The sequence below is a fragment of the Ahaetulla prasina genome, chromosome 1, assembly GCF_028640845.1.
Source record: "Ahaetulla prasina isolate Xishuangbanna chromosome 1, ASM2864084v1, whole genome shotgun sequence".
Taxonomy (NCBI): Eukaryota; Metazoa; Chordata; class Lepidosauria; order Squamata; family Colubridae; genus Ahaetulla; species Ahaetulla prasina.
Window position 1 is genome coordinate 296,656,982 of NC_080539.1, and position 21,727 is coordinate 296,678,708.

Sequence of the window (21,727 nt, forward strand, 5' to 3'; positions counted from 1 at the left end):
GCCATTTTGAAGAATGTAATTACAAGGCTTACAGCTTAGAGTTTCTGTCGTTTAGTCAGAGACTACTATATGGTCACTAGGTGAGCATTTTCCTCTCTTAGTAGCCTCTTTTTATCATATTATTGTGACCTTTCGCAGGTTTAGCTTGTAAATGACAGCTTGAGAGTTTAAAGTGGGTGATTGTTTAGGAATGAAAAAGCAAACAGCCCATCCTGATCACAGGGTTCAAGGTGAAACCTTGCCGGAAGCATTTGCTCAGGTCTCCTGATCTTTGATGAAGAGGGAAATGACCTTTGGATTTTGTAAGATGACCTTTGAGTTTATGTCAGGTTTTTTTTATACTTTTGTTTTTTGTAGTCAAAATTCTATTAAGGCATGTTTTACCGTAGCATTGCTATTTATCAGCCTGGAATCAATGACCCAGAAGGAAGGATGTCAATGATTGTTCAGAAGTATGGAACAAACTTCCCCTCAAATCAGAAATGAAACTTGATCCTTGTAGCTTGTTCAGCAGCTCCAGAAAATATGCTTCTATTTAATGAAGCGTGATAGCCTCACCATGGGCACCTGAAATTTTGGTAAACAACAAATGCATTTTACATATAAGGAAATCATTGAAATCGTGTTTATGCAACATAACTGCTAGCAGGAATAGTGATATTCCTGAGGTAAATATTTAGCTCCTATCAAAGCACAGATCAGGGAATTTATTTTTAGGCAACACTGAGCAAAATCTGAATTACACAGAAATCTTAATGAGAGATACTGTGTGGTTCTACACAGTTCTACAGTGGAGTTTGGTGAATCTTTGGGGAGACTAGTTCTAATCTTTCCCCTGCAAGATTTTTCTTTTTTACCTACCCTATGCTGACCTGCAGTAACAAAGCTGAGGCAGCAGCCCAAATTAGAGCACAGATCATCTGACATTGGTGTTGATTGTGGAGAAGCAAAGTCCAGCACCAAGTGTGGAGGCCTTGAGACAGGTCAGCAAACAAGATAGGAATGCAAGATTATTTGTTCCAACAGCTGTGCTTTTAGGATTTTGGCAGACTTGCACGTGTGGCAAAATTTCAGTGATGTAATTTAATGTGTCAGCAAAGCAGGCATAGACTATAGCAAGTGGTCTGGACAACTTTGGGCAAGACTGCAGCGGCCTCAAGTTGAAGCAGTTTGCTGGCAACTAGTATCGGTGAAATATTATCTGAGTCTGTATGAAGGGATTGAGTTCCAGACTTCAAATTGGTACGTGCCATAGCTTCATTGGAGTCAGCACAACTGAACATTTTCCCCAGTCAGGTACAAAAACTGCCCAAGATTCATAAATGTTTTCATTCAGCTGGGGACAGCCACATGTCCAGCTGACATAAGTCAATCAGCAGAGACCTGTGTTTCTTCAATGATCTATCTAATCAAGTTGCCTTAATTGAAGAATATCATCAATACTCAATGTAAAGCTAATTGCTCCCTAATAAGCATTTTTGTGTTGCTTATTCTTATTCTTACGCGACATGAATTTTCCTATTCAAGTAAACAATTTAGAATGGAGCTGGATTGGGGGAGGAAGGAGGGAGGGAGGAAAGGAAGGAAGGAAGGGTCAGAATGTCAAACCGGGCAAAGCCAGAATGTGTATGACAACTTACTGTGGCTAACTCACTGCTGCTATCTTGCCATGGCCAACTCACCACGGCCAACTCAGCGATCTTGCCACAGCCAATTCGCTCCACGTGGGATAACTCAACGCAATAAATGTTATATGCCACTGTTTCTTCTACATTATTTCCATTTTTTTCAATGAAATAATGTCAAAGAAACATTTATCGCAGTGATTTTTCCCACATGGAATTGTCCTACAGAAAGTTGTCCCACAGAAAGCTGGCCACAGTGAATTGTCCTGTGGTTAATTGGTAGCAGCATGATGGCCACCGCAAGATAATTGCATTGGGTTAGCTGTGGTAAATTGGCCGTGAAAAGCTGTCTCATTTCAAAGTCAGAATGTTAAACTGAATTGGAATATTAGAAATAAGCTTTTGCTGAAAAGCTGAATAATTCCTTAATAATAGGACTAACCACGTCTGTGATACAAATTTTCAGACAGTAGATAGAATTAGTGACTTGAGGGTATGCTGTTTCTCTTTGTTATCATCTGGGGTTTTTCATCCCTGATATAAAAATAATCCAACCACAGCTTGCTCATTTGGTTTCACTAAAATGTTTCTAAATTGTCACGTTTCATAATGAATATATTCAGATCACTTGCTGCATTTCATTAGGATGTAAAATAGGTTACATATTTTAAATTATATTTGAAATCATTAAGGCAAATACTGTATTATTTGATCCAGTGTTTACATTTAAAAGCAATTATTATTTAAATAATTCAGAAAAAAATGCTTAAAATGAATTCACTATCTTACAGTACATAATTATGCTTGAATAACTTATCCCTCAGCTATGAGACTAGGTTAAAATTTAACTTCCTAATATTGGGTGTGGGGAATAATAGCTTGCATGGCTTGTGCTAACTTGTGCCAGCAATGAAAGGCATTCAGTTAAGATGGCTCTATAATTTGATCCAGAAGTAGTAATTTTAAATTATTCTTCCAAATTTGCTTTTAAAGCAATAGCTAGGAAGACAATGTTGAATTGACTGTGATTATGTGGAATTCTCTACTCCACCCAACCCCAAATAGATATTTTGCCTCTTTATAGAATCCTTTCCTTTCCATTCTTCTGCAGTACACAGGAGATTCAGAAAATGTTACATTTCTTTATTAGAAAAAAAAAATCAGCATATTTCTAGATGTTTTAAAATGAAGCACTGGTTACAAGAAAAGAATATCCCCGGAAAGGTCCAGATTATTTCATTTGTTTCTTTTGTATGCAAGTTGGAAGCCCATGATTTGGGACCTCAGCAAAAACTCATCACACAATACACTTTGTCAGGTGGTTGCAGTGATGGGAAGGGAGAAGCAATCACAAAATGACCTTTTCTACATAGTTAGCAGGATACAGTCCAACCTGACCAGTCTGAAGCCGGCCTTTGCACCATCCCTGTTCATCCTCTTCACTGATTTTCATAAGCTCTTCTCCTGCAGAAAGACAAAACATCAGCATTACACAAACAGAGACCTCTTTTTGGCTGCTCTGATAGTCACATGCATAGGAGTGTATGTGAGCAGGTAGACCCTCAGCCTAACTGCATGCATGCAGGAAGCCCCAAAGAAGTCGGACGGAGGGAAATGAAGATGAAATAGGTGGTGTAACAGATGCTGCTGCAAGAATTATGTATCTAATTCTGTCAAGAGCCCAAAGGAAAAGGACCTTGAGCGGAAAATAAGGAAAACATAAGTAGGTAACCTTTCAGGGTTTTGATTCTGCCAAATGCCCACATTTTCCCCAAGTAAATCTGTCTCCAAATATGCCAGCACTTGTTTGATTCTTTTCACATAAACTTAGCCATCCTCTCTCCATATTGCTTATTTCAGGTTTTAGGTCTTATACTACCCAATGTGGGATGGCCAGGACTTTAATGTTGTGCCATTTTTGTTTTCCTAGTCAGCACAAAAGTAGCTGTCACTTTCTGAATTACTAACTACCATTTACTACTACTATTACTACTACTACTACTACTACTACTACTGTGTTTCTACAAAAATATGACCTATCCAAAAATAAGTCCTAGCCTGATTTTTTTGGGATGGGCCTTATATGCCCTACCCCAAAAATAAGCCCTAGAGAAGGGGGTGAGCATGGCCAGCACAGGAGGCAGCCCTTCCCTTCCCTTCCCTGGTCACCACATGGCTGCTGGGCTCTTAACCACGGCCCGCAGATCAACTGACCCAGCGAGGGCTGGGAACTCTGTTTCTCCAGGTGCCTGGAGATATTTCCGCAGGCCATGGTTAAGGGGCCCAGCAACCATGAGGTGACAGCGCTCGCCGCTTCCTGCACCTCAAAAAAGATAAGACCTCCCTGAAAATAAGCCCAAGTGCTTGTTTTGAAGCCTAAAAGAAAATAAGACCCGGTCTTATTTTTGGGGAAACATGGTACTTCTTTAACAGAACCTATCATCATGGATAAGAGTTCAGGGACCTTACCTAATTTTGCTTATTTTCTACTCCCTCTCTCACTATGTGGCAGAGGCAAGCATCTGTCCTCCCAGGTAAACCAGACAGGAAGCATGACAAGATGAATGAATTCTAATTTGTTGTAAGGCTAATTAACAGAACCTTGCAAGTCTGAAGGTACAAACCTCTTACCTCTGCTTTTAACTACTTGATTGTTAGGAAAGGTTGTTCCTAAGTTTCTTTCTCTGGCCATTAAGTGACTGTGGGCTCCTGCCTCTCTTCTCTGATCGTTTCCTAGCCACCATCTCTTCCCTTCTTTCCCCATGTTCATTAATATATCCAGTTAAAATCAAGATGCCTACAAAGAAGCCCTGTTTTTGCAGAATCTCTGAGGTTATGTTTCAAAGGTGGATATTGGAAGGAGGTAACAAGTATGACTGAAATATGGAGTTTGCTGACTGGCTGGGCATGAGGTGAATTTTAAACAAGAATGGGTATATTTATTGACCAAAACTTATCCCCATAAAGTTAATTGACAAAGTCATTTAATTCAATTTTGCAATTTGTATAATGTGCTTATTCACTCTCAAGACTAGGTTTTGTATATATGATGAACAGGGCCAGTGGGATCAGGCCAGAACATTAAGCACTATTATTTGAAGTCATTTGAAATTGGTGACAGGAAGGGCATCGGGCCATTAAAACACTCTGCTAGCTCTATTCAGTTGCCCAGACTCTACCCTGCAAGGGATTATGGGGTCGTTAGAAGATGATGATGATGATTTGAAGTCATTTGAAATGCGAACTGATGTGTTTTATTTTCAGGCAAGAATCAGTGTTAGCTTCTGTTCCACATACAGTTGTAATATTTAAAAGCCTGCTGGGGAAAAAGTCATTTTATAGAACAGTACCTCAAAAAGATCTTTAACACTTAGAACATTCCTATATAGGGCGTATCTGGTTTACTAAAAGTATACAAATGTCAAAAAAGGTGATTCAATTGAGCTTGAAAACAATTTAAATAACTATAACCACTGTGTTTAAAAAAAGCACTATTAAACTTTTCAATTTTGCATTTAAGAAGAAATGTCAGCTTCAAATTAAATTTAATGAAATGCATGCAATAAAACTGACCAGTGGGGTTTTTCTCCTTCATATATCATGCATGTATATTGGGAGATGATTGTGGGTATCATCAGCAGTAACATTTATATGGGAAAATAGGCCTCTAATATACCAAAGGGAAGAATCCTATTCCCATAAGCTAAAGTGGGGAGTTTGTCGCCCTCCAGATTTTTCGTAACTTAAGATCCCAGGCAATATGACCAAAGATAAGTGATGTTAAGGTTCGGAATTCAGCAATATGAAGGGTAGGGGGGATTATTTTAAATTATTTAATTTATAGGTTGCCTCCCAAGTGATTCTGAGAAGCCTCCAACTCTGCCTCTTTGCTGTAAATACTTGGAAATACGACATGAATACAAATTGGTGCATTGTTACTGTGGTTTGCAAGCATATTGTCAACTAAGTTCTGAAGGAACTTTTAAGAAAGTCACTGCTTCCTTTCTGTCTTTTTCTACTGTAGAAAAGGGATGTAAAACAGGACATTGGAAGTTATATAGGCAGAATTTGGAGTGCTGAAGTGATGGCCAAAAAAGGCTTGATTCAGTTTCTTATAACAGCCTCATGCTACAAGAAATATATATCGTATCATGTTATCACAGACACATCAAACCAAAATAAATTAGTATGACAACAAATGAGCAGTTCACATATAGGGTTCATGCAGTTCCTGTTTTCAGCTTGAAAAAAAAAGTTTAAAAAAAGTTAAAAAAGAAGGGGAAAAGCACATAACAGCAAAATAAAACTTCAAATAAAGCAGAAATACAATATTTCTAACATCCAGATGGCCCCAGTGGAGAGGTACTCTTCAGTCTGCCCTCATATAAAAAGGCTGACACACTTATTTCTGAATGGGAACTTATCATCAAACTCACAGGGAACTGATTAAGTGTACAGACTTTTGGCTTCAACAATATTGCAAGCAGTGGTGGGTTTCAAATTTTTTTTACTAGTGGTTCTGTGGGTGTGGCTTGGTGGGCATGGCGTGGCTTGGTGGGCATGACAGGGGAAAGATACTGTAAAATCTCCATTCCCACCCCACTCCAGGGGAAGATTACTGCAAAATCCCCATTTCCTCTCGATCAGCTGGGACTTGGGAGGCAGAGAATAGATGGGGGCGGGGCTAGTCAGAATTTTTGGTACCAGTTCTCTGAACTACTCAAAATTTCCGCTACCAGTTCTCCACAACTGGTCAGAACCTGCTGAAACCCACCTCTGATGGCAAGGCTGTGGCCCTTAGGACTGGTACTGTAACCTTTCCATTGCATTACTCATAACCACTCAGGAATGCAAAGAATCAGAAGTGGGATGACATTTAGCTTATCTTGTCTCTGGGAGACAAGACTGACTTTCTCTGTTTTGGATGAGGCACATAATCCTATACAGTGCACTTATATCAATGGCTACTCATTTCCAGGCATTGCCAGCTGCTGTTCAAAGATGCTTGTGTCCAATTTTTCATGTGGGCAACAGACCTGAGCTTTTATTACTTTAAATAAAGTAAAGACAGGTCCTTTAATATCAATACTGAAAGGAACACAAGGATTGACATGGCCCAGCATAACAATAATTGTTTAAGGTGAGGGGCCCTTGGTGTTCTCTGAGCTTGCTTGTTTTCTTACAGATGTTTCATTACCCTAAGTAGCTAACATCATCAGTGCCACTTCATTAGGGTAATGAAACATCTGCAAGAAAACAAGCAAAAAACAAGCAAGCTCAGAGAGCACCCAGGACCCTTCATTTCAACCCTGAGCTACAAATATTCTCCTTTGTTTAAGATGTCTTTAAAACAAGCCTATGTCTTTTGAGAGAACCTGAAAATGACATTTATTTAAATTGTTTATTTATTTATTTTATTTATTTAATCAAATTTTTATACCGCCCTATCTCCCGAAGGACTCAGGGCGGTTTACAGCCCGATAAAAATACAAATATAATACAAGATAAAACACTAAATTAAAAAACTTATTAAACAGGGGGAGCGGGATGACCTGAGGGACGAGCTGAGGAGTTTAGTGGTTTAGTGGTTATCTATACGATAAAATCGTTCAGCTTCGGGACGGTCTGGACCAAAATTGGGTAGATCCAGGTGAGACGTCGGAGGGCGGTCTTGTTGAGATTGTTTGGGATGAGTTTGACCCTGTGGCTCCTGAGGACATGGACAGGTTGCTGGGTAGGTTGAACGCCACCACGTGTTTACTGGACCCGTGCCCCTCCTGGTTGGTACTGGCCACTCAGGAGGTGACACGAGGCTGGCACCAGGAGATTATGAATGCTTCTTTGGTGGAGGGGGTCTTTCCGGCCGCCTTGAAAGAGGCGGTGGTGAGGCCCCTCCTCAAGAAGCCTTCCCTGGACCCAGCTGTTTTAGGTAATTATCGTCCAGTCTCCAACCTTCGTTTCGCGGCGAAGGTTGTAGAGAGTGTGGTGGCATGTCAATTACCCCAGTACCTGGATGAAACTGTCTATCTAGACCCAGTCCGGCTTCCGGCCCGGATACAGCACTGAGACGGCTTTGGTCGCATTGGTGGATGATCTCTGGAGGGCCAGGGATAGGGGTTATTCCTCTGCCTTGGTCCTATTAGACCTCTCAGTGGCTTTTGATACCATCGACCATGGTATCCTGCTGCACCGGTTGGAGGGATTGGGGGTGGGAGGCACCGTTTTTCGGTGGTTCTCCTCCTATCTCTCCGATCGGTCGCAGACGGTGTTGACAGGGGGGCAGAGGTCGGCCCCGAGGCGCCTCACTTGTGGGGTGCCGCAGGGGTCGATTCTCTCGCCCCTTCTGTTCAACATCTATATGAAGCCGCTGGGTGAGATCATCAGTGGTTTCGGTGTGAGGTACCAGCTGTACGCTGATGACACCCAGCTGTACTTTTCCACACCGGACCACCCCAACGAAGCTATCGAAGTGTTGTCCCGGTGTCTGGAAGCCGTACGGGTCTGGATGGGGAGAAACAGGCTCAAGCTCAATCCCTCCAAGACAGAGTGGCTGTGGATGCTGGCATCCCGGTACAGTCAGCTGCAGCCGCGGCTGACTGTTGGGGGCGAGTCATTGGCCCCGATGGAGAGGGTGCACAACTTGGGCGTTCTCCTGGATGAACAGCTGTCCTTTGAAGATCATTTGGCGGCCGTCTCCAGGAGAGCTTTTTACCAGGTCCGCCTGGTTCGCCAGTTGCGCCCCTTTCTAGACCGGGATGCCCTATGCACGGTCACTCACGTTCTCGTGACGTCTCGTCTGGATTACTGAAATGCTCTCTACATGGGGCTCCCCTTGACGTGCACCCGGAGGCTCCAGTTAGTTCAGAATGCGGCTGCGCGGGTGATAGAGGGAGCCCCTCGTGGCTCCCATGTGACACCTCTCCTGCGCAGACTGCACTCGCTACCTGTGGTCTTCTGGATGCGCTTCAAGGTTTTGGTGACTATCTTCAAAGCGCTCCATGGCATAGGGCCGGGATACTTACGGGACCGTCTGCTGCTACCGAATACCTCTCACCGACCCGTGCGCTCTCACAGAGAGGGACTCCTCAGGGTACCGTTGGCCAGACAGTGCCGGCTGGCGACACCCAGGGGAAGGGCCTTCTCTGTGGGGGCCCCCACCCTCTGGAACGAGCTTCCCCCAGGACTTCACCAACTTCCCGACTTCCGAACCTTTTGCCGCGAGCTTAAGACACATCTATTTATTTGCGCAGGACTGGACTAGTTTTTAAATTCGAATTGGTTTTAATGAGGATTTTATTATTTTTATTATCATTTTAATTATTCGGCCAATTATAATAAGTTTTTTAATGGATGTTTTATTTGTATTTGTATGTATATTTTTATCTGGTTGTGAACCGCCCTGAGTCCCTAGGGAGATAGGGCAGTATAAAAATATGAAAAATAAATAAATAAATAAATAAATAAATAAATAAATAAATAAATAAATAAATAAATAAATAAATAAATAAATAAATAAATAAATAAAATAGGCCAAAAATTAAAATTACAATTAAAATGGTAAAAACCCCATTAAAATTAAATTTAAAATTAAAATTCTAGTCCAGTCCTGCACAGATAAATAGATGTGTTTTAAGCTCGCGGCGGAAGGTTCGAAAGTCAGGAAGTTGGCGGAGTCTTGGGGGAAGTTCATTCCAGAGGGTGGGAGCCCCCACAGAGAAGGCCCTTCCCCTGGGTGTCACCAGTCGGCACTGCCTGGCGGACGGCACCCTAAGGAGTCCCTCCCTGTGAGAGCGCACGGGTCGGTGGGAGGCAATCGGTGGCAGTAGACAGTAAGTAGCCCGGCCCTAAGCCATGGAGCGCTTTGAAGATGGTTACCAAAACCTTGAGGCGCACCCGGAAGGCCACAGGCAGCCAGTGCAGTCTGCGCAGAAGTGGTGTCACATGGGAGCCACGAGGGGCTCCCTCTATCACCCGCGCAGCTGCATTCTGGACTAACTGGAGCCTCCGGGTGCTCCTCAAGGGGAGCCCCATGTAGAGAGCATTGCAGTAATCCAGGCGAGATGTCACGAGAGCATGAGTGACCGTGCATAGGGCATCCCGGTCCAGGAAGGGGCGCAACTGGCGAACCAGGCGAACCTGGTAAAAGGCTCTCCTGGAGACGGCCCTCAAATGGTCTTCAAAAGACAGCCGTCCATCCAGGAGAACACCCAAGTTGTGCACCCTTTCCATTGGGGCCAGTGACTCGCCCCCAACAGTCAGCCGCAATTGCAGCTGACTGTACCGGGGTGCCGGCATCCACAGCCACTCTGTCTTGGAGGGATTGAGCTTGAGCCTGTTTCTCCCCATCCAGACCCGTACGGCCTCCAGGCACTGGGACAGCACTTATCATCTATCCTTTCCAGCAAGCTGTTTTAATTGTAATGTCCTTCCTCCCCAATTTCTAAGCAAACTCCTATGGTTCAATCCACCCACCCACACTGTCCAGTTTCAAGAGTCTTGGGGCCATCTAGATCTTCCTTGCCGTGAACTGTCATCCAGCAGCCCCAACACAATGGAAAGCATGTTAGAAGGTTAATGCATTTGTACCTGCTTTAAAGCTCAGTTCATCAGCCTCTTGTCCTGCGTAATCATACAGTGCTCGCACTCGCACACCTGGTACCTTTATATCTTCCTCATGCCCATTGACTTCCAGGCACTTCTTGGGAGTGTCCTCATCTGACCACTCTGAGATTTCTTCTTTCCCTCCACTGTGCAAAGAAAGGGAGAGAAGGTAAAATGAGTATGAAACAACAAGGCAATTTAAAATTATTTTTTAAAAGTACCTCTCCCCAGGTCATGCAGGGTTCTAGAATGAGAATAAAGAGGCAGATATCACAAGACGAAAGGTAGAGATACCATGGAAGTTACTAAAGTAGAGAATGGCAGATCATCAGCAACAGCTCCTTTCAAGTAACCACGAAACCATGACCGATTTTGAAAATTACAGTGTCACGCTTTCCTATTTGGACATTCCCCTCATTTGTTGGGAATACACCTCCCAGAATTTTTAATAAGCATTGTAATGCCTACGCATCTGGCTTTAACTGGAGGGCAACCACATAATTGTTGAGATAGTGAGCATCCTCATTTGCAAGAAAGAAGAGTGTGCATCGTGCTCACCCTTAACTACAAAGCTACAGCAGGAAAAAAAAGTGAGACAGGGATCCTCAAAAGTCTTAGTTTCATACTAACTTCATACAGGCTGAAGCTCTCAGGTTGTCATAGAAGTGGCTGTTTTGTTCCTCTCGATGTGAAAACCTGTGGATTTGCAAACAAGCCCTTTAAACTGGAAAAGAGATAAGACCATGCCATAATCCTCTTCTTCCAGGAACATGCAGTTAAGAAAGAAGACTTTGGTACAAAAGTACCAAACAGTACACAATCTTTTCTAAGGACTTCTCCACTATATAATATTTTACCAACACTCAGTTTTGTAAATATGTACCAGTAGCGTGCTTGGTGTATTCTTTGATCAGATTTTGGATGTGCAGAATCCAACTGTGAATCTATAATCTCTATCACCTATCAACTTCAGTGCAAGTCTAATAAGTATGGTTTGGTTGTCTTCTCTATATAAAATGAACTGTTCCAAGAAAACAACAATCTAAGAATCCAGTGCTACTGATGCTCAGTTGGAGAAATTTTTCTTCCTTAGATTCAGCAATAGGTGGAATAAAAATTCTGCTAGAATCTTCATTCACAGAGACCAGCTTAAGAGATTTTCATTCTTTCAACTCATCAAGCAAAACAAAGACATTCCATGCAAGTTTACCCTTCTGTCTATTAGTTCAACTGTTGCTTTATAGACTTGCTTAACTGAAACCCACCGTCTTTCATTGCTGGTGTAACAGGTTCCATATTAATATGCTGGAATAAGAATTTACTGCAACATTGGTGAGGAAATGGCCTTGGAAAATATGAATTTAATGAAGAAGGATTAAAAATATAAAAGCTGTTAAAAATGCTGGATGAATTTTTACGCATCGCCGCTTCTGAGAAATAAATGATATTGAGTTCCTTGCTCAAGAGCTGGATGCACCAACTGCAATTGTTACCTCTTTTTGGTTGATGGAGGGGTCTCTTTCACACCATCTCCTGCAGGCACAATGCTGGTCAGAGTGACATCTTCACCACTTTTGCCACTTTTCTCCTTTTTGACGATTGCCCGCTGTGATTCCAAAGACCATTCCTGGCAGTGGGGAAGAATAGTCCCTGAATGCTTTCTGAATATTGAACATTATTTGAGTACAGTAATTTCCCAATTCATAGCTTCTTGGCCCCCTTGCCTGTCCCCCATCCCCAAAAGAGAGACGTGTCGAAGAAGACATGGCATGCCGACTTTTGTGTATAACAAGTCTCTTTTTCCTCCCTTTGGAATAAACTTAGAACGTAGTAGCTTCAGATCCACATCATTCTATAGGGAGAGGGAACTTCAAATTAAGTCCTATGTTTTATGGGGACGGGTAGGGATTGCTGCTTATTCAGAAGCATCTGCCTTGAATGAAAATGCCTCACATTCAATCCCTGGCATTTGTAGCTGATAAGATTAGGTTCTGTCTGCTTCTACTGCTCTAAACACTTTATTCTTTAAAAGGTTTTTCACAGCAGTAAAGGTAAAGGTTCCCCCGCATATGCATGCTAGTCATTTCCAGCTCTAGGGGCAGTGCTCATCTCCGTTTCTAAGCCAAGGAGCCAGGGCTGTCCGAAGATGTGTCCATGATCATGTGGCCGGCATGACTAAACAGCGAAGGTGCACGGAACACTGATACCTTCCCACCAAAGGGGTCCCTATTTTTTCTACTTGCATTTTTTTTTACGTGCTTTTGAATGGCTAGGTTGGCAGAAGCTGGGACAAGTAATGGGAGCTCACCCCGTTACGTGGCACTAGGGATTCAAACCGCTGAAATGCCGACCTTCTGATCGACAAGCTCAGCTTCTTAGCCACTGCGTCCCTTTCACAGCATTACTGGACCTCAATTTCGGTAAGGTGATAAAAGTGGGACTGAAATTAATCAAGCTTTGTGATAACTTCCTCTTAGACAATGAAAGTTCTACCTCAAACTGAGGCCAGTGCATAGGCATGCCTGGTCCATGGGTACTGCGCCACCACTTCAGATCCTCTTGGTCATCTGCTGCCATTATTCCCTGATGCAAATCTCGATAAAGTACATGGAACCTGCAATTAAAAGATACAGACATCAATCACACAACATTTTTTTATAGTAGCATTCGGGGTGAGCAAAAAAAGGTTACAAAAAATTTGGAATAACGGTTGCTAGTGTAGAGAAATATGACCTTTTAAGAATGATCTTCCTATATCAGCAGCCAGATTACTGGTGGCGCAATATTGGAAGAAGGAACATCTGCCTACTATTGAAGAGTGGACATTAAAAGTAACGAACTTAGCAGAAATGGCGAAAATTTCAGCATACCTGAAAGACTATTCACAAGAAAGATATATAGTGGAATGGAAAAGATGGATAGAATATATTCAAAACGAATACCAGACTAAAAAGTATCAAATAGCATATGAATGAGCAGAAAGTAATAATTGTATTTGTATACAGTATTATTTTTTCTTTTTCTTTTTTTCTCTCTCCTTTATATGAAATAAAGGAGTTATGGTTCTAGGGGAGGGATGGGAGTTTATGAATAATTAGCGTATTTTAGCTTATGATTGGTAAATGCTATACCCTGTGGGAAGTCCGGGGGGGGGGAAGGGGGGTTGGGTGAAGGGGGAAGGAGGGTGGGGGGTGGAGGGAGGAGGAAGGTAAATACTTGTTAAAATTGTGGTAAAACTTTTTAATAAAAAAAATGATCTTCCTCGAAAATCAGAGTGTTATCAAGGGCATAGAAGGACTCACTGTGTGTGCCTTCAATTTCTCACCTGTCATTGACAGACAAGTTCAGATGGTTGTGCATATCCAAGAACATCTCTTTGAAAAAACACAGGCGTTTGCACTCTGCTTCCTGGCAGCCCTCAAACACCTGCTCCATGTCTTCCATGTAGCGAGGATTGTAGCGGTTCAGCTCCTCCAGCATCTTCTCATAATGATCTTTGCTCTAGAAGGAACCCAACAAAATAGCAAGAGCAATAGCAGTTATATATTACCCACAGTGCTTTACAGCACTCTCTGGGAAATTTTCAAAGCCAGCACATTGCCCCCAATAATCTGGGTCCTCATTTTTACCAACCTCAGAAGGAGGGAAGGCTAAATCAACCTTAACCCTCATTAGGATCGAATGCCAGGCTGCGAGTAGAGGTTGCCTGCAATACGCATTCTAACTACTGTGCCACCAGGACTTATTATAATTTGCTTACAAAATGCAAGCAAAAGAACTGGGAAGTTTCCCACTGTAATAAAACTTTAGGAATCTGACTAAACTAAACCAGAACTGATTGTTCTTTTGTCTTCTAGGAAGAAATATCAAAGACTCAGATTGAACCATTTAGCATTTTAACTTTTTCTCACAGGTTGCTCTGGCAGTTTTATAATTTGAAGAACATAGTATTTTCTGGCTTTGCTTTATACAAAAGAGCAATCCTAATCTTCCACTTACTTTGGGGCTAATCTTGATGCTCTTCACAACTGAACCTTCAACCATTTCCCTTTAATCTTTAGATATTTTCCCCTGGCCAACAATAGTAAACCCCACCCCACCAAGAATCAAAAACTTGAAGATCATAGGGGAGGGCTACTCTCTCTCCAGACATGGAATTCCATCAGCTATGCAGAATTCATATTCCCAATTTTGGATTAAAGACTTTCTCAACTAAGCACAACCTTACCTTCTCTACTTCTTGTGAACATTTCTCCACTCGGTCTTGCAGTTTGCGCAGCTGCTCTTGGGATGAGGAAGTATCTGCTTTGGCATGATTCTCTCGTGTCTGCGCAGTTTTCTCCTCTTTTCGAGCAATATGGTAATTCTTTTTTGAAATTTCCACCTTCCCATAGATACATTAAATATTACATCAAGCATTTCAGCAGAGTTGTTTTCAGGACACAGTGACAAATTGCATTATTCAGCAAACAGCAGAAACCATTAACTGCCATTTATTTTTATTTTTATTTTCCCACAGGGCCAAAAACAGATGTATCCATTTGGCCAATTTCAAAATCAGATTACATTTTAGCAAAGCCCCAGTAGGAATGCACACAGTGGTCTGTATCAAACATCTGTCCTATCAAATTTATGCAGAATTACACGATATTCCTTTTAAAAGGACATTTTATATGCTATTTTCCACCAAATATTGCACTGACTTCTGCTACTCCTTAACTGAATTAGATCCAGCAACGTGCAGCCAAACATTTACAGTGGACTGAATCAACAACTTATATTTCTCAGGATTCTAAGGATGGTAAATCTCCTGATTTTCTCTCCACCCATCTTCAGGTTGCACATCCAACTCACCTCTTTCAACTTTTTCACCCAGGGCTTCTGGGCCTTGCGAAATCCATCCTCAACTTCCTTTGTCTCTCTAAAGCCACCAATCAACTGCTTATGATAGACTTCCTTCTGCCAAGCCTTGATCTTCTCTGAGTCTTCACCAGCTAGACGATTCCGTACTTCTAGATGGATCTCGCTAAGTTTGTCTGCAGCAGTCAGAAATGCATGCCAGGCTTTTTCCAAAGTGCCATATTGAGGTCCTAGGAATAAAAAAAGACAGCATAACTGTATAAGGGTACCAAATATAAAGAAACTAAGTTCTGAAGCCATCTGTTATCAAAATATCTAACCCACCAATGTTTAAAGCAAATTATGGAATGAAAGCTGCATATGGATGTATATATATATAGTAACCCAGCAGACTCTGGGTTGATGAGTCTGTCAATTTACATAATGGAGTTAAAATTGCAAGAAAAGATACAATATGCACTATTTTAAGCTGCTAGAGGAAAGAGGGATGTAGATCTAAAGCATATGAGGATAGAGTATGTTACCAGACTCTTGTTTAATTTCTGTTCCATAAAGATATAATTCCTATAAACAGTAATATCTATAAATATCAACCTCCACAAGTCACTTTATTGCCTCTCCCCGGTTATAACTCACAGATTTCCCAGCACATAATGCAAGTTTGCCTTTTATCTCTTCTACAAAGACAGATGTTATGGGCTCTTGGCTTCTTCCTATTTAAGTCAAACTTTAGTTGCCTATTCAAAAGCCAGTGGCAAAAAGCCATCAGTCATTTTCGTAGAAGTAGCAGTATCAGCTCCTCCAGATTCATCCTGCAGACTTTGTGAGATGTTTACCTTAAAACCAAAATACTACAAAGCTTTCCTTGATTTAACAAAGTTACTTCTTGGAGGACAAGATTTCTCCATGAAAGATCAATTCTTTCTGGAAAAGCAGGAAGGGCATGCTGTATGTCCCATCCACAGGAGAGTTTCACTTGATAAGACCTAGGAGACAAGCCTTTTCTGTTGTGGCATCCCCTCCCACACTGGAACATCTTGAGAAGGGCCCCAATCTTTCTGACCTTTTAGAGCAGCAGTCACCAACTGGTGGTCCATGAGAAAATTCTGGTGGTCCGCAGTGCATCCGGGTGGAGGAGCTGCTCCGGGATGACCAATGGGCCAGTCCTATGACTAGAGCTTTGGAATATGGGACCGGCTGGGCAGCCTGTGGTGGGGCTGGAAATCTCCACTGTAGAGGATGGTACATGCAACGTGCAACTTTGCAGGTGGTGCAACGTGCAAGGAGTAGCGCAGCTCTCGCCAAGCGGAACGAGGTAATGGTGCTGTCGTAGCAAGGGGAGACGGCGGTGCAGCTAGGCCGAAGCACTGGATATCAGCAACTTGTGGTTCTTTCATCCCCCTGCTGTGGCTCTCTGTCAGCTGGACCCACCAGTGGCTGGCCCCGCCCCTTACCCTCCCCTCCCAATCACTCCTGGCCTGAGAAGGTAAGGGCGGGGGATGGAGATTTGGTCCATATTCCAGAGTGAGAGTGAAGCATCTCTGTAGTTGTTTCATTCTTGCTGGGTTTCACAGGTGCTTCTTTCAGCCCTTGTTGGTGCTGTGTGCCCTCAGTTGCTCAGAAAGACGCGTGACTACCTCTCTGCCCCGAGACACTGGCTCAATCTGGCTGCGGCCTCCATGGCCTGCCCACTGCTCTCACAGCACCTTGCGCAGCACAGTTAAATTTAGTGCACTTCACAATGGGGGAGATGGCATCCCCTCCTCCTCCTGGAGCCCATTACAATATGAAGCATGGCCGGAAGAAGCGGTCGCACGACCCAGAGAGCACCAAAGAATTGAGAGAGAGGTGGAGAGAGAGAGAGAGAGAGACAGACAGAGAGAGAGGAAGAGAAAGAGAGACAGAGAGAGGGGGGAGAGAAAGAGAGGGCGAGAAAGGGGGAGAGAGAGAGGGAGAGAAAGAGACAGACAAGGAGAGAGAGAGAGAGAGACAGACAGAGAGAGAGAGAGAGAGAGAGAGAGAGATAGACACATACAGAGAGAGACAGAGAGAGACAGAGGAAGAGAGAGAGAGAATGAGAGAGAAAGAGAGTGGGGATGGAGAGAAAGAGAGACACACACAGAGAGAGAGATACCTGTTTCCCATAGAAAACACAGGGAGCCACAAAAACTGGGTAGGCGTGGCTGGGGGGTGTCGTGCCTGGGTGGGAGTGAGTGACGTCAAGTTGGCCATGCCCATCCAGGTTTTGTGGCTCCCGGTGTTTTGTTTTCTGTGGGAAACGGGTCCAAATGCTCTTTGTGTGTTTAAGGTTGCAGAAACAGGTGGCCAAGCTAACTGCCTGAAGGACCCCATCCCATCACTGGGAGACCAAGCGCTTCAGCGAGCAGCACGCTTGCCAGAACAACGCTGGATTCATATTAGTAGTTCGTGGGATTTAAAATTATGAATTTAGTGGTCCCTGAGGTCCGAAAGGTTGGTGACCCCTGTTTTAGAGAACTCTTGAAACCTGTTTTTTCCAATAAGCCTGGGGATCTTCTGATGAAAAGAAGCCTGCACCCCGGCTATGTTATATATACTATCTCCCCCATTGTGACCTTTATTTAGTTCTTATGTTTATTGTTTAACTGATTTATTGAATGTTTTAATTTTGGTTTCATGGTCACATACTCCTTCTATAATACCTTTTTCTACAGACGTCCTCCATTTGCGGGCCCAATCTGTTAGCTGTTGAGCGTAGCTCTTCTCAATTTTGGCTCTCTCTTGGAAGCAGGAGACAAGGTCATTGCACAACCGGTTTCCATCATCCACCCTCTTCACTGTCCTCTTGTAATTGCCAGGCTGAAATTAGACCACAGCATCAGTTACACTTGCCCTCTTTTGAGATTTATCTTAAGAGTCAGAAGAATGCATCAGACTCGCCCACACAACGGGCAATGCGTGTGAGCTGTAGAATTATTTCCAAGTCTTGTAAGCAGAGATAGACGGCTTGTGTATCATGGCCACAAATGTCAAATTTATTATTATTAAGCACTAAAAATGGTACAATCATAAAATGGCACCATTAATAACAGCATCTGAATCACCTGCTCTAGGCCTGCTATTGCTGCCTTCAGTTTTTTCAAGAGGAATTTAGACCACGAGACCTTAGTTCTTCTACCAGGATTCTCCCCCAAGTCTTGTGGAAGCAGCACCTTATGTCTGGTTTACTCTGCTCTTACCTCCCAGAAACTGCCACTGGGAGCCTCTCCACCGGTATCATCCTCCGCCGACATCACTCTAGTTTCCTTGCAGCACAAAATGTTTGCAAAGTTTGGTGCTCCTGAAAAAAAAAACAAAGAAAGAAATGTACACGAATTATAACATGGCAATTCAGCAAAAGGTTAAAATCCTTCAAGGCTCCCTAAACAGACTAGTCCTAATTTAACAATATAGACCAGAGGTCTCCAACCTTGGCAACTTTAAGCCTGGAGGACTTCAACTCCCAGAATTCTGGGAGTTGAAGTCCACCAGGCTTAAAGTTGCCACGGTTGGGGACCCCTGGTATAGACCATGGTACACAAATGAGATAACTTCATATTTTTTTCTAAAGAAACTTCATATATAAGTACTACCAGCACCATCTGCCTGAGAAGAAGACATCTACTCAATGCCAAGAAGGTATTAATTACCTATAGACCAGTGTTCCCAACAGTGAAAAGATCTGAAATAATGCAGAGTCAGCTTGAGGCTCTTTTAAAATGTGGGGATGGGGTGTGCATTCACACATATACAGCAGGAAGGGGGCAAATGATATTTTTGCATAGGAGAAATACATAGATGTTTACATAGAATACATTTAACTCTAACAGATAACAGCAATCATTTTAAAACTAAACATGATACTAATTCTCCCTCACTGTTCCATCATCCTCATGTCTCCATATATTCACATAGGAATCCCGAGCTGTGCCATTCAGCCACTTAAATGTAACAGTGCCTTGGGGCTTTGGCATCATATAAAGGCCACTTCTGCTAGGACTACAATTCCCTAAATAGCAGAAAAGTCTGGGAGCCATAATATATAAGGACATCGTATTTCAGAAGGCTAATTTAAAAGCAAATGAAGATTTGTATTGAACTCCACCATCTCTTTGACAATTCCACTACCACCCAACATGCCACAGCTCATTAAAAGGCTGGCATGCGTGCTCAAATGCAGCTCACTGCCCCTTGTACATTCCAGTCTATAAAAAGTTGCCCCACACCCTTGAAAAATATCCACTTGGCCTGAGGCAAGGCAGGATTCTCACAGAGATAGGACCAAGAATTGTACTCTCTCTTCCACCCACTGTAGCAATGCCTTCCATACCATGAAGTCTTCCTTGATAAAGAGACCCCTAAACAAGTAAGAAAGTTAAAGCCAATGTAAGCTGCCCTATCGGCTTTATCCTGTTAGAAGGAGCTCTAACAATGCATGGCTCTTCTTTCGACTGACCAGGTGACTAAGAAAGTTAAATTCATTTGCTGAACTAGGCAGAAGACTCAGACACACCAAGTAGCCTAAATGTTTTGCTTAAGAGCCTCACATTTCAGAAAAGCAATGTTCCCAATGTTCACTACCAGCTACATACCAAATGCAGGGCCAGTGCCAGGGTGAGGAGGGAAACCTTGGGGCTCTTCTTGATCAATGTGCTGGGAAAGAATAGCATGAACATGACTTTACAGCCGATTCAAGTTGGTCTGACTCAAATACATCCTTCTGACTGTATTGGTCAGGCAGCTAAAACAACCAATCCTGAGACCAGAAGGAGCCAAGACAAACTTGGCTTGTCAGTCAGCCAGGACTGGGATTGTGCCAAGTTCTTGCACCTGCCACAAGTAATCCTCCTTACTTCCTCCTCTGGCACTTTTTGAAGCCAGGATCCAAGTATTATTATTTTACATTATTTATGTATAATAATAGTATATGAGTGAAGCAGCACAGCCATATGGATCTCTTACCACCTGTCCAGTTTCAGAAGCCAGGGGTAAATGAAAAAGGCCTCCAACCATACATTTCAGGCATGGGAAGGCTTATGTGGAAGACAAGACGTAGCACCTAAGAGATCAGGGCTTTTTAAAAGGCAAGCAGGCACAGAAACTGATCAGCAGTCAATAAAACTGTTTCCAAACTGTTGCTTAGGAACAGTGCAGCTGCAATTGCAAGCATTTTCTCCCATCATTATTAAACTGAAGTCTGAAGTCCAACGTGAGGTAGAGTCCTCTAATCTAATGAAGAACTGGAAGAACTGGAAACCTATAAAGAGCGCCACAAGTCAAGAGAAGAATGCCAAGGACTGTATTATCCCCAATCAAACAACTTCACCATATGTTTCTTGGTAGCCTAATACAAAAATGACAGCTTTTATCATACAACGTGGGGTGGGTGGGGGAGAGGGGGTAGAACTGTAACCTTTTTACAACTTGTGGACTTCAGCTCCCAGAATTCCTGACCCAGCATGTTCAATTAACCTCCCCTGATATTTTGAACATTGTTGAAAACAATTCAGAGTAATGTATTTAGTTCAACCTTGTATTCTTTTTTCAAAGTGAAGGGAAGAGAAATACTGTATACAGATAATGAATGTTTGGGGGTAAGTGTTAGATAGAGAAAATTTCATTTATTTAGGAGTCAACCAAGTAAACATCTATTTATGAAGCTGATTAAGATGGCTCTCTACAGTTCTATGTTAGTTCATATGCAGGGGATATTCCAGTGGTGGGTTTCAAATTTTTTTTACTATGGATTCTGTGGGTGTGGCATGGTTTGGTAAGCGTGGCTTGGTGGGCATGGCAGGGGAAGGATACTGTAAAATCTCCATTTCCTCCCTATCAGCTGGGAATTGGGAGGCACAGAATAGATGGGGGAAGAATTTTGACTACCAGTCCTCTGAACTACTCAAAATTTCCGCTACCAGTTCTTCAGAACTGGTCAGAACCTGCTGAAACCCACCTCTGGGATATTCCTTTCCCAAAACGATCAGGAATCCTTATGATTTCTTTCACTCTTTAAAGCAGAGGTGTCAAACTCGCGTCATCATGTGATGTATCGCCCACCTTTCCCCCTTTGCTAAACCGGGCATGGGCGTACGCAGTGCATGACACATCCAGCCCACGGGCTGTGGGTTTGACACCTCTGTTTTAAAGAATTAAATTCAAAGCCGTCAAACGGACTAAGCAAGTATCATGTGAATCTAAAAAGTGAAAAGTTCCTTGTTTGGGGGAAGGTGAGTGTTCTCAAACTTAGTTACAGTGCCCTCCTGACTGATGCTCCATGGAAATGGGGGTGCCTCAAAACATGATCAGCAATTACATGCTGTATGTTTAAACTTCTCTAGCAACTAAAAGGACTAGAAATTTGCCTTGTGAGGGCATTCATAAAACTATCCCTGAAAAGACAGATGGCTCATAAGATTGCTGAGCTGGGTCTGGTTACATGCCAGAGGGGGCAATAAGGCGGCTTTCAACCCATGATCAAGGGACCAGATTGACTATCCCACATGGGGGCAGAGATGAAAATAGCTGAATATTTACGGGACAGTCACAATCTATTTGGAAAGAAGGTTGAGTCAGAAGGCAGGTGTAAAAAGCACAAATATCCTAGCGATCTTCCACATCATGTT

At 42.8% G+C, this 21,727-nt stretch overlaps 1 protein-coding gene across 7 annotated transcripts in view; it reads right to left on the reverse strand.

Moving 5' to 3' along the window:
- Positions 1-2,753: 2,753 nt before the first annotated feature.
- PACSIN3 (protein kinase C and casein kinase substrate in neurons 3) overlaps positions 2,754-21,727 on the reverse strand; it is a 38,670-nt gene continuing 19,696 nt past the window's right edge. For 3 of the 7 annotated variants that reach the window (XM_058161802.1, XM_058161801.1, XM_058161799.1), the window contains exons 2-11: positions 18,305-18,405; positions 17,768-17,924; positions 15,081-15,316; positions 14,455-14,610; positions 13,552-13,727; positions 12,720-12,840; positions 11,720-11,853; positions 10,857-10,922; positions 10,212-10,372; positions 2,754-3,089 (exon numbers count right to left, since the gene is read on the reverse strand). In XM_058161802.1, the coding sequence (XP_058017785.1) occupies positions 2,974-3,089; positions 10,212-10,372; positions 10,857-10,922; positions 11,720-11,853; positions 12,720-12,840; positions 13,552-13,727; positions 14,455-14,610; positions 15,081-15,316; positions 17,768-17,924; positions 18,305-18,358 (1,377 nt within the window). In that variant the 5' untranslated portion in view covers positions 18,359-18,405 and the 3' untranslated portion in view covers positions 2,754-2,973. Of the gene's footprint in view, positions 3,090-10,211; positions 10,373-10,856; positions 10,923-11,719; positions 11,854-12,719; positions 12,841-13,551; positions 13,728-14,454; positions 14,611-15,080; positions 15,317-17,767; positions 17,925-18,304; positions 18,406-19,696; positions 19,756-21,727 lie in introns of those variants that run through there. The other 4 variants (XM_058161803.1, XM_058161804.1, XM_058161805.1 and 1 more) reach the window with 4 other exon arrangements.